The sequence below is a fragment of the Canis aureus genome, chromosome 12, assembly GCF_053574225.1.
Source record: "Canis aureus isolate CA01 chromosome 12, VMU_Caureus_v.1.0, whole genome shotgun sequence".
Classification (NCBI taxonomy): Eukaryota; Metazoa; Chordata; class Mammalia; order Carnivora; family Canidae; genus Canis; species Canis aureus.
In genome coordinates, this window is record NC_135622.1 from 51,915,161 (window position 1) to 51,927,472 (window position 12,312).

The following is a 12,312-nucleotide window of genomic DNA, read 5'->3' on the forward strand; positions in this document are numbered from 1 at the left end:
TTTTGCAGGACTTGATCCTGGGTCTCCAGGATCAGGGCCTGGGCTGAAGGTGGCGCTAAACCACTGAGCCACCTGGGCTGCCCGGAAGTTAATTTTTAAAAATGAAAACAAATTATTTCTTTCGCGTTGGTGGTATAGTGGTGAGCATAGCTGCCTTCCAAATTATTTCTTTATTGCAACTTGTATTTTCTCCTCGAACTCCAGATATTGCAGCATATCCAACATTATCAGATACAGCAGATTGGTATTTTCAGGAAGTAGTTTTGGAATGTGTTTTATTGTGAAAATTTCCTAGTAATCTTGGGTAATTAATTTTGCTTCCTCTAGTTCACTTCCATCAAGTAAACTGATTAGAATTCTTCGAATGTCTGACCCTGAAAGAGGACAGACGACATTGCCTTTCCGACCTGTGGGCCAAGAGGAAGAAGAAGACCGAAGTTGATCTACAGCTCTCTGTGCCCTGTGCCATGTCCTCATGTTGCCAGATTTGTAAAGGGAAAGAGATTCAGGAGTATTTGATGAAATAAAATGAAACTGAAGATAATCTAAAATAAAAGAAACTCCTTTATATATCTGGCCCCAGTAAAATATGTAAATAAGTCTAGGAAGCCTACGACAACCAGCAATTTAAAATTACTGTTACTTTACTTTGAGGAAATTAATTTCATAGTATTGGTTTTAAATCTTTTTTTAAGTTTGTTTTTTTTTAACCATCTACTTTTATAGATTGTTTTTTCAGAAGTAAAATTTTGTACATATGTACATGTACATATCTGTTTAGTTTGGGTTCATTTCTATGGTATTTTGTAATAATTAAAATAAAAGTTTGAGCATCTGATTATATTTAGTTTTATTTTCCAGAATATGACCTCTTCATTGCAGAGGTTGGGGTGCACAGGCCGTCTGTGGGTAGGGACCAGTTTATAGAGGATTTACTGTCTGGTTTTGCTCATTAATTATGAGGGACCTGCACAGGACTATCAACCTTTGCTCAGAATCCCTGCACAGGTCATTTTGTATCATTAGAGATGCAACTAGAGATTTGGGCTGTACTTTTAATAATTAAATTGCATTCAAATTTAGGATGCTGTCTCTACAGCACTTTGATGGAGTACCACAGCACCACCAACCCTGACCCAATGCCTTTTCTCAGTCCTTGAACATCATCCATCCAACTAAGTGTCTAACCCATGTCACAACGGGATTGTGTCACAGCCCTACACCCTGACCTGTGGCATGCTTGCCTGGTTTAAAACCCCTCCGTTCATGGGCCAGGGCTCTTGGCTCAGCTGAGAGGAGCTGGGGAGAAGGGTTAAGAAAATGGGCTCCCTCCAGAGCAGGAAAGCCCAGCAGACCCAGAGGCCGGCCTATTGATGAGGAGCTGACACCTGTGACCTCAAAGACACATCCTGACTTTAGAGCTGTTTAAGAGTGGGCTTCTTAGAATGATAAAACATAGCATCTTGTAGGAAATGCTGTTTATCAACTTTTTTTTTTTTAAAGGCATGAGTAATACTCTTGCCTATATTCTCTTTGATACTAGGTAAGTGCTAAATTTTTAAGACAGACGTGGATATTCCAGGAGCATTCCCTGTATTGCTAGCGATAAATATTTATGGAATTGAAAAGGAAGTATTTTAAGAAAAAAGGCAGTATTTTAAAAGTATCAGCACTTCTGTTGTTACTGAGGAAAACTGGGTTTTGTTTTTTATTTTAGTGGAGGGGAGAGAGTCTAAATAACCTTAAAGTGAGATCAGTTGGTAAATGATAAGTCTAGAAATCTGTGCTTTTCTAATCTAAGAATTTACAGAAGGAGGAAATGTATACTGAAAGTTAATGAACATCCTCCTAAAACCATGCAAAGTCTGACCTTTAAAAGTTATGTTTAGGGCAGCCCCCGTGGTGCAGCGGTTTAGCGCCGCCTGCAGCCCAGGGCGTGATCCTGGAGACCCTGGATCGAGTCCCACGTCGGGCTCCCGGGGCATGGAGCCTGCTTCTCCCTCTGCCTCTCATTCTCTCTCTCTGTCTCTCTGAATAAATAAATAAAATCTTAAAAAAAAAAAGATTAAAAAAAATAAGTAAAAGTTATGTTTATAAGTAATTTGTATCAAAACTACTTTTTAACATATATGTGCTTTTTTCAAATAAAAAAAATGAAGTGGAATATACCACATGCGTAGACTTATATTAGCTAAATAATTTTAGTGTCTGAATCTTTGTGATAGTTTTTAAAAGTTATGGTTCTGAATACAGAATGGGAAATAGAATCCTCCGTTACAAACATCTTTTGTTAAGAGTCAAAGATTATTCATTGCTTTAGCCTCACAAAGTTTTGGTTTCAACTATCATTAAGGGAAAATACATACCTTCGATTAATGGCCTAATAATAGTAACATTAATTAGAATAAAAAGAAAAAAATTTTTTGTCTTTAAATGTGTGTAACTTCTTTTTTTTAAAATTTTTATTTATTTATGATAGTCATCAGAGAGAGAGAGAGGCAGAGACATAGGCAGAGGGAGAAGCAGGCTCCATGTCCCGGGAGCCCGACGTGGGATTCGATCCTGGGTCTCCAGGATCGCGCCCTGGGCCAAAGGTAGGTGCTAAACCGCTGCACCACCCAGGGTTCCCAATATGTGTAACTTCTAAAAATAAAACTTTAGGGGTGCCTGGGTGGCTCAGTCAGTTAAGTACCTGCCTTTGGCTCATGTCATGATCTCAGGGTTCTGGGATTGAGCCCTGTATGGGCTCCCTGCTCGGCAGAGAGTCTGCTTCTCCCTCTCCCTCTTCTCCCTGCTTCCTGCTCTCTCGCTCCCTCTCTCAAAAATTTTTAAAAAATTAGTAAATAATTTTTTTAAATAAAACTTTAAATGTGTATGTATTGCGTGACCTCACTACATAAAACAGAGGCTTCCCCGACCCCTGGTTCATCATCAAGACTGACCTGAGTAATGAGGCCCTGGGAACTGAGGGGCATTGCTCCCTTGGACTCCTAAACCTCACCTCAAATCCGTGAGGTGGAGAGGTGGGCAAAATTACAATCATTCTCAAAATGACAAATGTGATGAGTTGTAGTAAACCAAGATAAAAATAATAGAGTTACTCAAGCTGATAATCAGGAAAGATTCAGGCACAGCCTTCTTTTTTCTTAAGTATTTTCGCTTCTCCATCCCATCAAGTGCCGCTTTCTCCCCGCCCCTACCCTCTTCACCTTCACATGTCTTCAAAAATGTCTACAGACCAAAATGCTTCAATTCTGAGTAAGAAGCTATTGTCCGGGACTGGAGCTGGATCAGAAGTGTTGCCAGCTGTGGTGGAGACCAAGTCACCCAGATTTCTCGAGAATTAGTACGAGTTATCATTTCCCGAGTCAGGGAGGTTCTGGTTAGATACAGGACTTGTTTATACATCAACACTGATGCCTATACTTTGACCAACTCAGATTTTCAGGAGAATCGGTTTGGAACTTAGAGTTCTAAAAGTTCAAACAGTAGCATATCTCATGACTTGAAATAAATGACTGTGGACTGGAAGGTACATCAAAATATGTAATAGGACCAGCTTTTGTTCTTCAAAGAGTGGTAAAGTAATGTGGATAGAAATTAGCTATTTCTTTGAGTAAGCAAATGAAATTCTCTTTTTTAATTATTTATAATACTGATACCGAACCCATTAAATTTTGGCTAGGGCATCTGGATAGAATCCAGAGAAACTAATGTGTCCTGAGACTACTCACTGATCAACAAGCTTAAGAGTGCTGTTGCCTGGTTTTCTCAAGTTCAAGAATATAGAGATTAATTCATTCAAAAATGATGACGTTCCTGCCATGTGTGTGCTTGCAACAATTTAATGCATGGGGAATGATGCTGGGAGTATACCAGATCTGCCCCCGGGGAGCAAAAATTCCAGTTGAGGGGAACATGTGCTGTATATAATTCCAGAGAACAGTAATTGCTATGTGTAATAAAGCAGGGTAAGAAGTAGAGTGGCAGGGGGTGGGGGGTCTCAGAAGCAGCATCGAGGGAAGACTGCAGAAGGTAGTATCTAAGCAGAGCCTGAAATGAGCGAGAGAACAAGCTACAGGAAGACCTAAGGCAAAGGTTCTAGGTAGAGGAACTGAGTGTAATGCCCGTTAAGTGAGAATGGACTTCGTGTCCGCGAACCGTAAGGCCCATGTTGGCAGGGCTTAGTGAGCAAAGGGGATGAGGTTCAGAGGTAGGCAGAAGGAAGCAGGATCATTCCACGTCTAATATGTTTTCAGACCTGGTAACGTATTAAATATCTCTCTGGCTGCTGTGGGAATAGGTTAGAATGAGAGTATGGTGAACGAAAGCAAGCTCTGACAGCCATCCAGGTCAGAGGTCAAGGTGACCCAGCCAAAGTGAAGGAGGTAGTTCCAGTGTGAAATGAGGCAGTGGGATTTGCTGGTAATACTATGGAGTTGTGAGAGAGGAATCAAGGATGATTGGCCTGGGTCCTAAAAGCAGTAAGAACGATGATGTCATTCACAGGAAAGATGGGGAGGTGGAGGCAAGCACTCTGCTACTGGGAGAGTAACGTCACATTGGTGAGTGTAAGAATGGAAAACAATAACGTGACAAGAGTCTGGAGATGGGGATCCCTGGGTGGCGCAGCGGTTTAGCACCTGCCTTTGGCCCAGGGCGCGATCCTGGAGACTCGAGATTGAATCCCACATCGGGCTCCCGGTGCATGGAGCCTGCTTCTCCCTCTGCCTGTGTCTCTGCCTCTCTCTCTCTCTCTCTGTGACTATCATAAAAAAAAAAAAAAAAAAAAAAAAAAAAGAGTCTGGAGATGATATTTCACCTGTAAGATGCTGGGCAAAATCCGAATTGTATGCCCAAAATACTGGAGCAAAAATTCCAGGAGAATCGGTTTGGAACTTAGAGTTCTAAAAGTTCAAACAGTAGCATATCTCATGACTTGAAATAAATGACTGTGGACTGGAAGGTACATCAAAATATGTAATAGGACCAGCTTTTGTTCTTCAAAGAGTGGTAAAGTAATGTGGATAGAAATTAGCTATTTCTTTGAGTAAGCAAAGAATTTCTTCCAGGAAAGGAGCTCGGGGAACCCCATTATTTTATTTTATTTAGAGCTCTAATTGACCATCAGTTTCTTGCTACGCCTCTACACATCCTTTGCCTTGAGGCCCTCTGAAGACATCTGTTAAAACATGTGTTTTACTTCTTGACATGAATTCCAACCATGTGGAGGGAAATCATCTGGCCTCTTTAAGAAGGAAGTTCCTATTATTCATCCAGAGACCGTGATCCTGAATGAGTGAATCACAGGCAATACGAGGCCTGCAAACAATATGATTCCCTTGTTAAAAGGAAGACTCGGAATCTAGTTTCCTTGAATATGGATGGCTCCGTGACTGTCTCGTCATCAAGAAAATGGGTGGAAGTGCTATTTCATGACTTCTGAGGTCAGATCAGAAAAATCTAGGAATACTCCAACCTCTTTGCAGGACTACTTGTGCTGGAGCCTGAGCCACCATGAAGGTCGTGAGTGCTGAGGCCACCATCCCGTGAGGAAGCACAAACTAGCCCAGGACGGGAGGAGCCCTGAGACCACAGGAAGGGAGATGCCAACCAGGCCCCAGCTCCTCCAGAGCCCCGTGTCGGCTCAAGCTACCATGTGGCTGCAACTATAGGAGGGACCCCGAGCCAGAATCAGCCACATGAACCTCTCACAAACTCCTGACCCACAGAAGCTACGGAAATAGTAAAATGATTATTTTTAGCCACTAAGTTTTGGGGTGGAGTTATTGTGGAGCACTAGTAACTGAACCACTCCTACTACTACCCACTCCTAGAAACTATCTTAAGGTGATACTTCCTGGTGTTTTACATGTCTTTGGTTTTCTTATTGTGAGAATGCATATTTCGTATATATATATATATTACACTATGCATGAGATTTTGTTTCTGTTTTTCCCAATTGGCATTTAAAAGAATTATATCCAGGGCGCCTGGGTGGCTCAGTCGGTTAAGCGTCTGCCTTCGGCTCAGGTCACGGTCTCAGAGTCCTGAGATGAAGCCCTGCGTTGGGCTCCCTGCTCAGTGGGGAACCTGCCCCTCCTTCTCCCTCTACCCCTCCTTCCTCTCGTGCATTCTCTCATAAAAAATCTTTTTTAAAGAGCTATGTCCATTTTGCTGTCAGTCTGTTGCCTCCAGCCAATGTGTAGTATGCATAGGCTGCATCAACCACGTTTGACTTACCTAGTCTCCTAGTAATGAGCCACCAGATTGCCTGTAGTTCCCACAGAGCTGTCACAGACATCCTGGGATGGCCCTCATGGCCCTCTAGGAGAGCTTCTTGGGGCAAAATACCCAGAGCTGAGAGTGCTGCCTCGAGGGCATATGCACACTTACTCTAGCCAAGTGCCGCTGGACTGCTCTCCAGGTCACTGTTCCCGGGCCACGCTACTGGCGCTGTGTTCACTTGCTGGCCTGATCACTACATTTTATTTTTGAAAAGAACTAGTCAGGGGCACTCAGCTCGGGTGGGATCTCACGTTGTGGGAAATAGCACTGCTCAGACTCTGTGCTCAGCAGGGAGTCTGCTTGAAGATTCTCGCTCCCTCTGCCCCTCCCCCTACTCGTGTGCCTTCTCTCTCTCTGAAATAAATGTTTTTTTTTAAAGAAGAAAGAAAGAAAGAAGAAAGACAGAAAGAGAAGAAAAGAAAGAAGAAAGAAAGAGAGAAAGAAAAGAGAAAGAAGAAAGAAAAGAAAGAAAGAAAGAAAGAGAGAGAGAAAAAAGAAAGAAAAGAACTAGTCAGTTCTGCTGGAGAGGTTTATTTTCCCCCATGATTGCCCTGAATATCCACATAGCTCACTTCTTACTTCAAATGTCATTTAACCACTCTTTCCTAAATAGCCACTGCCTCCCATCCTTCCCCATCCTTCTTAGCTTGTGCTTCTTTCCTTCATTGTTCTTACAGGTGGTCATCTCGTGTGTGTGTGTGTGTGTGTGTGTGTGGTTTGGTTATTGTCTGTCTCTCCCCATAACGATGGTGCTGGGTGCGCGGTAGGTGACCGTGAAGATTTGCTATGAAGGCAGTACCAGCGTCAGACTTAACCCAGCACCTTTCTAAGGAGCCTCTCTAGCTCCTCACCCTGCTCCCCCTCGTTTAGGGGCAGAGAATATCGGGAGGCTCCAAAGATCTCCCATCTCTCCTGCCCCCACATTGGACTCACCAAGCACAGGGGTGAAGGACATTCTATTACCACTTGGGATGGTTCTATCAGTGATTCAGGTACCGTCGGTGTCCTGAGTGTTTGTGGTGAGGTGTGCTTGCTCACAGCTTCCTGTGGAATGGGTGCATGGAATCATTAGGCCCTGGTCTCTGGTCTTAAGTTAATGATCCTAAGACAGACAAAGGAAGAGTATTTAGGGGGGAAAAAGGCACTCAATAAAAAGTGAATAACAAAGCACTACCTTGATACTATAACTATGAGCTACATGTGGCAAATTAAATTTAAATTATTATTTTTTTGGAGAGGGATATGGGATAGGGGCAGAGGGGCAGTGAGAAAGAGAATCTTAAGCAGTTTCCCTGCTGAGCACAGAGCCCAATGTGGGGCTGACCCTGAGATCATGACCTGAGCCAAAATCAAGAGTCGGATGCTTAACCGACTGAGCCACCCAGGCGCCCTGAATTTAAATTGAAATGAAAAATTCAGTTCCTCAGTCACACTAGCCATACTGAAGTGCTCAATAGTTACACGTAGCTAGCTAGTGCAGACATACACCTTTCCATCATCCTAGAAAGTTCTGTTGCACAGCACTATGGGAAAAACTGAGCTTCTCTGGAAAATACCAACCTGTCTTTAGAGTTCTTGAGGTAATCTCTTCTGTCTGCTCTTCTCAGGGTTAAAAGGGTCAGAATTTTGTTCCATCATTAAAAATGACAACTAGCGGGGCACCTAGTGGGTTCAGCGTCTGACTCTTGATTTTGGCTCAGGGGCATCAGATTGAGCCCCATGTTGGGCTCTGTGCTTAGTGTGGAATCTCCTTAAGATTTTTCTCTCCCTCTGCCGCTCCCCCATTCTCTCTCTCAGAAAAAAAAAAAGAAAAATTAAAAATAAAAATAACAACTAGTATACTTTTGACTTGGAAAGAAAGAAGTGTTCTTTCCTACAGGCTGCCTTTGGAGGACACTTCTCAGCTGGCTGCATGTGTCCTCCACACCATGGGAAGAAGGTAATGTGTCGCTAGCACCCAGTCACATTAAGATGAAACTTAATTTTATACAATGGGTATTTTTTTGAGAACAAAGAAGTTTCATGTTTTATTTAAACTTCACCTACCATGTTCATTGCCCCTCTTTTGAGGGCCAGGATGTAGAGTTGGAAAGTTGCTTTTCTCCATTTCATTGTCATTAATTCTCTGAATTCTGAGGTTGTGTATTTCAGAGTAGATTTGCTAAGCTGCTGCTAGCTGACCCTTGATAATCATGAGCATCCATTTCAGATTTAAAATTATGAAATAAGAATTGAGGGAGAAAGTCAAATGTTATAAATTTATTTGGGACATCTATTGCCACCTCTTTGGGAGCCTTTGAAAATTCAAGCAGAAATCAATACACTTCCAGCTTTTTTTTTTTTACTTTCAATAAATAATATCTTTGTGTATATGTATATATAGAGAGATATACTTAATTAATGAGTCATGTAGCAGGATTTTTAAGTTTTATACTGCAGTAATTCCAACATAGCTCTTTCCAGATTGATAGAATGCAAATGAGGTAAGAGTTAAGGCAAACCTAAAAGGCATGCAAAGGTAGCACATTTATCTTCACTGATAATACAAGCTCTTGAGTGCGGACCACACAGGGAAGCCAAGGCCTCTCCATGTGCCTGTCCAGTACTATTTTACACGAGAATGGTGACACAGCTTATATTAAGTTACATTACCAGGGGGGTCTCAGTGCTACTAACATGTAATCAAGGAGACACGAGCATTAGCAAAACATGAACAAGAAACCATAGAACTTTTTGCAGCACATTTCTGCCCAGGCTTGAAGGGAGAAGGGTTTTTACGAAATGATGTTACACATATCACATTGTGGCAGGTTGTTTGTTTTATAATATATGCTTTTAAAATTCATTAGCAAATGACATTCTCATGCACACAAGTGTTTCAAACACAAGAAGCAAGTCCATTGATAGGTAGTCCAAGCAATATTTGTGTGCGTGTGTGTGTGTGTGTGTGTGTATGTGTGTGAATAGCTGCAGACTGAATGGAACATTGAGACTTTTGTCAGTCCATAGCGTTGACCTCAGCTCATTTCTGAATGTCGCACTGCAGAAGTAATACAATGGAAGGGTCGCTCTTTGCAGCTTCTTTGAACTCATCCAGTGTAATCTGGTCATCTTTGTTCTTATCCATCTTGCTGAAAATCTTGTCTACTCGCTGCTCAGGCGTGAGACCATCCTCGTTCATCTTCATCATGATCACCGTGCCTACCATCTTATAGATAGCCTTGGGAAAACCAGAAACAGAGCGTAAAGTTCTCCCATGATATGATAAAAGATTTAAATTTACTTCAAAGGATTCCTAAATCGTTTTAAATAAGACAGCGATATAATCAAATATGTGTGAGTCTTGTGACCAACTGGACATAAAAGAATTTCATCCGACTCCCAGGTTGGAGGAAGTGGGGAGACAGAGTACCTCGGTGGTAAGTGCAAGATTAATGGATGAGGAGAAGACTCAGGAGGAAAATGATGACCTCGGTTTTAAACATTCTGGGTTTGAAGTGCAGATGAAAGTCACCAAGCAGTAGCCCTTGAAGATTTAGGAAAAGAGAAATGTGGTCCCAACTGATAAGGAACTTACAATCATTTGCTAAGACAACCAAGCAAGGTGGCCCAGTAATGTTCAGCCCAGAAAGATTAGTTTAGGGAGATCTGTGGATCAGGGACTCTGTTCATAAGTTAAAGAATTCCGACTTTCACTTAACTGTACGCAAGTAATTCTCAACATGGGGATGTCCTAGATAGAAACAACTTTCTTAGGAAACTTCCTGAAGGAAAACAAATGCCCATCTACACCAAGACCTGCAGGTGAATGTTCTAACAGCATTATTAATAATGGCCAAGGAGTGGAAACAGCACCAGCACTCATCAACTGGTAAACAGGTAAACAATATGACAGATCCATACAATTGAATACTATTTCAGCAACAAAAAGGAATAAAATACTGATAAATCCTACAACATAGATTCTTTTAAAAAAGGAATCCAGGCATAAAGGCCATATACTTATATTGTCTGATTCTGTTTATATGAAATGTCCAGAGACACAAATCCATAGAGACAAAGAAGAGCCGAGTCATCTGAGTCTGTAACAGGAACAGGCAGGTGGCATGAGAGGTCTTACTGGGGGAATGGAAACGTCCTAAAATTGGATTATGGGGATGACTGCATACTTTGGTAAATTCACTAAAGATCATTTAATCGTCCAGTTAAAATGGGCGACTTTATGGTCTGCAAATTATAACTCGATAAAGTTTTGTAAGATGTCAGAGGAGCTACGGGCAGCATCTTATGCAACCAGGGGAAAGCTGGCTGAGGAAGTGGGGGCGCCCAGCAGGGCCGCGCTAAGCCCAGGGCAGAAGCCCCGCGTCTGAGAACAGCCCTGGCGCCGGCGTCAGAGCCCGGGGGCTTGGATCTGGACTTGCCAGCGCTGCGCGGGGACGGGGGTCGGGGACGGGGGTCCGGGGACGGGGGACGGGGGTCGGGGGTCGGGGGACGCAACTGGGGGCCGGGCAGGGAAGAAAGGAAGCCGCGCAGCCCAGGCTCCAAGCTTCCTCGGTGGGGGGTGGTCCTCAGCCTGCCCTGTCGGGGCCCGCCGGGTCCCCAGGCCCAGGAAGCCCCACCTGCCCGGCCGCGCCCCGAGGGCCCCCACTCCGCCCCAACCTGAGCCTCCCACCCCATCACGAAAGCCCCGCCCCGCCCCGCCCCCGACGCCAGGTTCCCCTACGGCCCCGCCTCATGCCCCCCATCCTGCCCCACCCCCAGCTCCGAGGCCCCCCACCCCCTCCCCCACGCCCCGCCCCCGCGGCCCCTCCCCCAACCCCACCTTGAGGGGCCCGGCCCGGCCCCGAGGCTCCCCCGCCCTGCCCTGGCCTGGCCCCGGGGTCCTTGTCCCCCCCGCCCCCCCCCCCCCCGGGCCCGCCGCCCCACCTCGATGATCTCCAGCATCTCCACCCTCGTGATCTTGCCGTCGCCGTCCAGGTCGTACATGTTGAAGGCCCAGTTGAGCTTCTGCTCGAAGCTGCCCCTCGAGGTGATGGACAGCGCGCAGATGAACTCTCGGAAGTCGATGGTGCCGTCGCCGTTCTTGTCAAAGGTCCGGAAGGCGTGCTGCGCGAACTTGGAGGCGTCGCCGTAGGGGAAGAACTGCGGCACAGGCACGGGCTCGGCTCGGCTCGGCTCGGGCTCGGGGGCGCCCCCGCCCCCGCCCCCGCCTCCCGGGCCCCCCCCCCCCCGCCTCCCCACCCCCCCCCCGCTCGGCTCCCCGGCGACTGTCCCTCTGCTTTTTACAGGGACCCCCCTTTTCTTTTGTAGAACACACATTTAAAGCCCTTTACAAATAGGACACGACTGGGGGGTTCCGAGAGCTCGGAAGAGCCTCCCCGCGAGCCCCCGCCCGCCCGGGTGCGCCTGGAGGCCGAGGCCGGCCGCGGGGGCAGGGAAGGGGCCGCGGAGGAGCCCCCCCCCCGGGCCGGGCCGCACAGTCGGGGCGCTGACCGGGCCTCCGTGTGCCCCAGCGAAGCTGAGAGGCCTTGTCCGGGTGAGGGTGGAGAACAAACACACCCCAAACCCCGAACCAGCAGCAGAAAGAAGCCTTGTGCTGTTCTACGGCAGAGAAGGGCATGGACCTGTTTCGGGATGAGTAGGTCCCGCAACTACAAAGAGCAAAGCAGGTTCCTGAGGACGTGCCTGCTGTCCCTGCTCCTTCATCAGTTTGGTCACTTGCCACTGGGACAGGCTGGCCAGCCTGCTGGGGACCGGCGCCTTCGTGCCCCCCGGGGCCTGCCCCCTCCGGAGCCCTCCGCCTGGTGCCCCTGGGCCTCCTGCGCTGGGACCTGCCGCCCACCCCTCCCGCGCCTAGAAGCTCACCGCAAGGAAGAACATTTCCCTGCAGAAATAAAAGGTGTGTTTCCATGGGAGATCCCATCGGTGAGGCCAGAGGAGAGAGGAGCATTGTCGGGGGGCGGGGGGGGGGGGCAGCTGACGGAGGCCTGCACGTCCCTAGCACCCACTTCTGGACACCAGGAT

General features: G+C 46.0%; 2 protein-coding genes across 3 annotated transcripts in view; one reads left to right on the plus strand and one right to left on the minus strand.

The window, feature by feature from the left end:
* SMC6 (structural maintenance of chromosomes 6) overlaps nt 1-838 on the plus strand; it is a 68,014-nt gene extending 67,176 nt beyond the window's left edge. For both annotated transcript variants that reach the window (XM_077844057.1, XM_077844058.1), the window contains exon 27: nt 328-838. In XM_077844057.1, the coding sequence (XP_077700183.1) occupies nt 328-442 (115 nt within the window). In that variant the 3' untranslated portion in view covers nt 443-838. The remainder of the gene's footprint in view (nt 1-327) is intronic.
* Nucleotides 839-8,532: 7,694 nt separating this feature from the next.
* Nucleotides 8,533-12,312, minus strand: part of VSNL1 (visinin like 1) — a 103,139-nt gene continuing 99,359 nt past the window's right edge. Inside the window, exons 3-4 of the mRNA XM_077844062.1 lie at nt 11,215-11,430; nt 8,533-9,508 (exon numbers count right to left, since the gene is read on the minus strand). Of these exons, the coding sequence (XP_077700188.1) occupies nt 9,311-9,508; nt 11,215-11,430 (414 nt within the window). The 3' untranslated portion in view covers nt 8,533-9,310. The remainder of the gene's footprint in view (nt 9,509-11,214; nt 11,431-12,312) is intronic.